The sequence below is a fragment of the Terrapene carolina genome, unplaced genomic scaffold (assembly GCF_002925995.2).
Source record: "Terrapene carolina triunguis isolate 2854851 unplaced genomic scaffold, T_m_triunguis-2.0 Scaffold30241, whole genome shotgun sequence".
Taxonomy (NCBI): domain Eukaryota; kingdom Metazoa; phylum Chordata; order Testudines; family Emydidae; genus Terrapene; species Terrapene triunguis.
Window position 1 is genome coordinate 445 of NW_020694592.1, and position 2,695 is coordinate 3,139.

Genomic DNA, 2,695 nt, shown 5'->3' on the forward strand with positions numbered 1-2,695 from the left:
AGTAACAGCCACTGGGGCTTTTTCTTGGCCTTTGGAGCTCCTGGTTTTCAACCTTTTCTCTGTTTTTACAAGGGCTAGAAACTTTTTTTATTTTAATTTTGAATGAAACTGGGAATCTCTCACAGTCCTAGGAATCCGGGAGCTAGGGATAGAACCCAGGAGTCCTGGGTCCCAGTCCCACCCCCTTTTCTCCTGTCTGTCTCATTTCTATTCTCATTGCCATTTGTTCCTCCTTTACGATGCAGGAACGAGCTGGCGTGTTCCTCCTAGAACCCCGAATCATCTTATCTGGCCCAGTTGGTGTCAGCAGTGGGATCGGCTGTACGGCGAGTGACCGCAGCACAGGCCCGGTGGGGACGAGGCTAGTGGCCTGGAGGTTCCCAACAGGCCTACCAGGGAGTCACCGTTGGGGATCAAGAGTCGGAGTGGAGAGTCAGCTACCGTCTCCCTGCTGAGCTAAGAAAATGGCCGCCACTCAAGAGGTACCTCCCCCAGCCCTGGGCCTCCATTTCCTGTATCCGCTGGAGGAGACGATGGCACCACGGGTGAAAATGGAGGAGCCCGAACCGCTAGGCCCAGAGCCAGGCTGGGAGTGGGAGGCGGCCAGCAAGGCGCCATGGCTGGTGCAGGCCGGGACCATCGGGGAGCTGCTGAGGTGGGCGGCTCCTCAGCAGGCCCGGCCTGAGGAGACACCCCAATGCTGGTGGGGGCAACGGTCGCCCCTGGAAGTCCTCCCCCCTTGGGAGAGCCCCACCCTGCCAGACAACATCGCCCTCTTTGGGCAAGCAACCGACGCCTGCCCATGGCCCCGAGGGGAGCGCTTGGCACGAGTCACACCAACCCTCGGCAGCGAGGCCTTCAGCAGCTCACGGGCAGGGGATGCCAAGGATTATGGGAAGGTGAAGGCGGCCATCTTGGGAGCAGAGAGGGCAGCCATCTTGGGAGAGCAGTTAACGCGACTCACGCCAACCCTCAGCAGCGAGGCCTATCGCAGCCTAGAGCCTGGAGATGCCAAGGATTATGGAAAGGCTGCCATTTTGGGAGTGGATAGGGCAGCCATTTTGGGAGTGGACAAGACAGCCATCTTGGGAGAGCCATTACCGCGACTCACACCAACCCTCAGCAGCGAGGCCTATCGCAGCCTAGAGGGTGGAGATGCTAAGGAATACGGGAAGGCAGCCCTTTTGGGGGTGGATAGGGCGGCTATTTTGGGAATGGACAAAGCAGGCATCTTGGGAGAGCAGTTGATGCGACTCACGCCAACCCTTAGCAGTGAGGCCTATCGCAGCCTAGAGGCCGGAGATGCCAAAGATTATGGGAAGGCTGCCATTTTGGGGGTGGATAGGGCTGCCATTTTAGGAGTGGACAAGGTGGCCATGTTGGGAGAGCAGTTGACACGACTCACACCAACCCTCAGCGGTGAGGCCTACCGCAGCCTGGGGACAGGAGATGCCAAGGATTATGGGAAAGCTTCCATTTTGGGGGCAGATAGGGCAGCCATCTTGGGAGTGGACAAGGAGGCCATCTTGGGAATGGACAAGGCGGCCATCTTAGGAGAGCAGTTGACGCATCTCACGCCAACCCTCAATGGTGAGGTCTACCGGAGCCTGGAGGCCAGAGATGCCAAGGGTTATGAGAAGGCAGTCATCATGGGAGAGCAGTTGACACAATTCATGCCAGCCCTCAGCAGCGAGGCCTACCGTAGCCTAGAGGCTGGAGATGCCAAGGATTATGGGAAAGCTGCCATTCTGGGGACAGACAAGGCAGCCATCTTGGGAATGGACAAGGCAGCCATCTTGGGAATGGACAAGGCAGCCATCTTGGGAGTGGACAAAGTGGCCATCTTGGAAGAGCAACAGACACAATTCATGCCAACCCTCAGTGGCGAGGCCTACCGCAGCCTGGAGGCCGGAGACACCAAAGATTATGGCAAAGCGGCCATCTTGGGTGTTGGCAAGGCAGCCATCTTGGGAGTGGGCAAGGCTGCGGCAGAGAGGTGGCGCCAGTGCTTCCGAGGATTCAGCTACCAGGAAGCTGGTGGGCCACGGGAGGCCTGGGCCCGGCTCCGGGAGCTCTCCCGCCGCTGGCTGGAGCCCCAGCGCCGCACCAAGGAGCAGATCCTGGAGCTGCTGGTCCTGGAGCAGTTCCTGAGCATCCTGCCGGGGGAGATGCAGAGCTGGGTCTGGGAACGAGGCCCCGAGACCTGCGCCGAGGCCGTGGCCCTGGCCGAGGGCTTCCAGCGGGGTCGGCCGGAGGCCGGGATGTGGGAGCAGCAGGTGCAGGGGCGGGGAGGGCGTCTATCCCGTGGCCTGGTTCTTCTCAGGCTGTGATGTGGCACAGTCTGACCACACTGAGCCATCCGGGGCCACCACAGACAGCAGCCCGCCTTCCTCCTGTCCTCCCAGATGTGCCCAGCCAGGCCCGGGGGGCACCAACCCCCTGGGCATCAGAAACACCCCCCCCCACATGTTGCTTGGCCGCAGCACTTGGTCTTACTGGGTTGACATCTCCATGGTGCGACAGGCCCGGCGTCACCAGGCAGTGGAGATGGGTAGGGTTGGGGTAGCCCCTGGGGCAGGTGGGGCAACGGAGCGGGGGGGCGGGAGGTGAGTTCAGAGGTTAGCAGGAGAGGCGCAATTGTCACCCCAAGTGTGGATTGTGGGTAGGGAGAGCAAAGGTGAAGTCTGGTCACTCC

The 2,695-nt window shown here is 60.5% G+C and overlaps 1 protein-coding gene across 1 annotated transcript; it reads left to right on the forward strand.

Annotated features, from left to right (window-relative positions):
- The first annotated feature begins 247 nt into the window (after positions 1–247).
- On the forward strand, positions 248–2,330 carry LOC112123370. The gene has a single exon (XM_026662773.2). It carries the CDS (start codon positions 465–467, stop codon positions 2,328–2,330), a length of 1,866 nt encoding a protein of 621 aa, XP_026518558.1. The 5' UTR covers positions 248–464.
- Positions 2,331–2,695: the final 365 nt, after the last annotated feature.

Excerpts from the sequence above, each read along its gene's own strand:
- LOC112123370 (XM_026662773.2), top strand. The coding sequence starts at position 465 with ATGGCCGCCACTCAAGAGGTACCTCCCCCAGCCCTGGGCCTCCATTTC.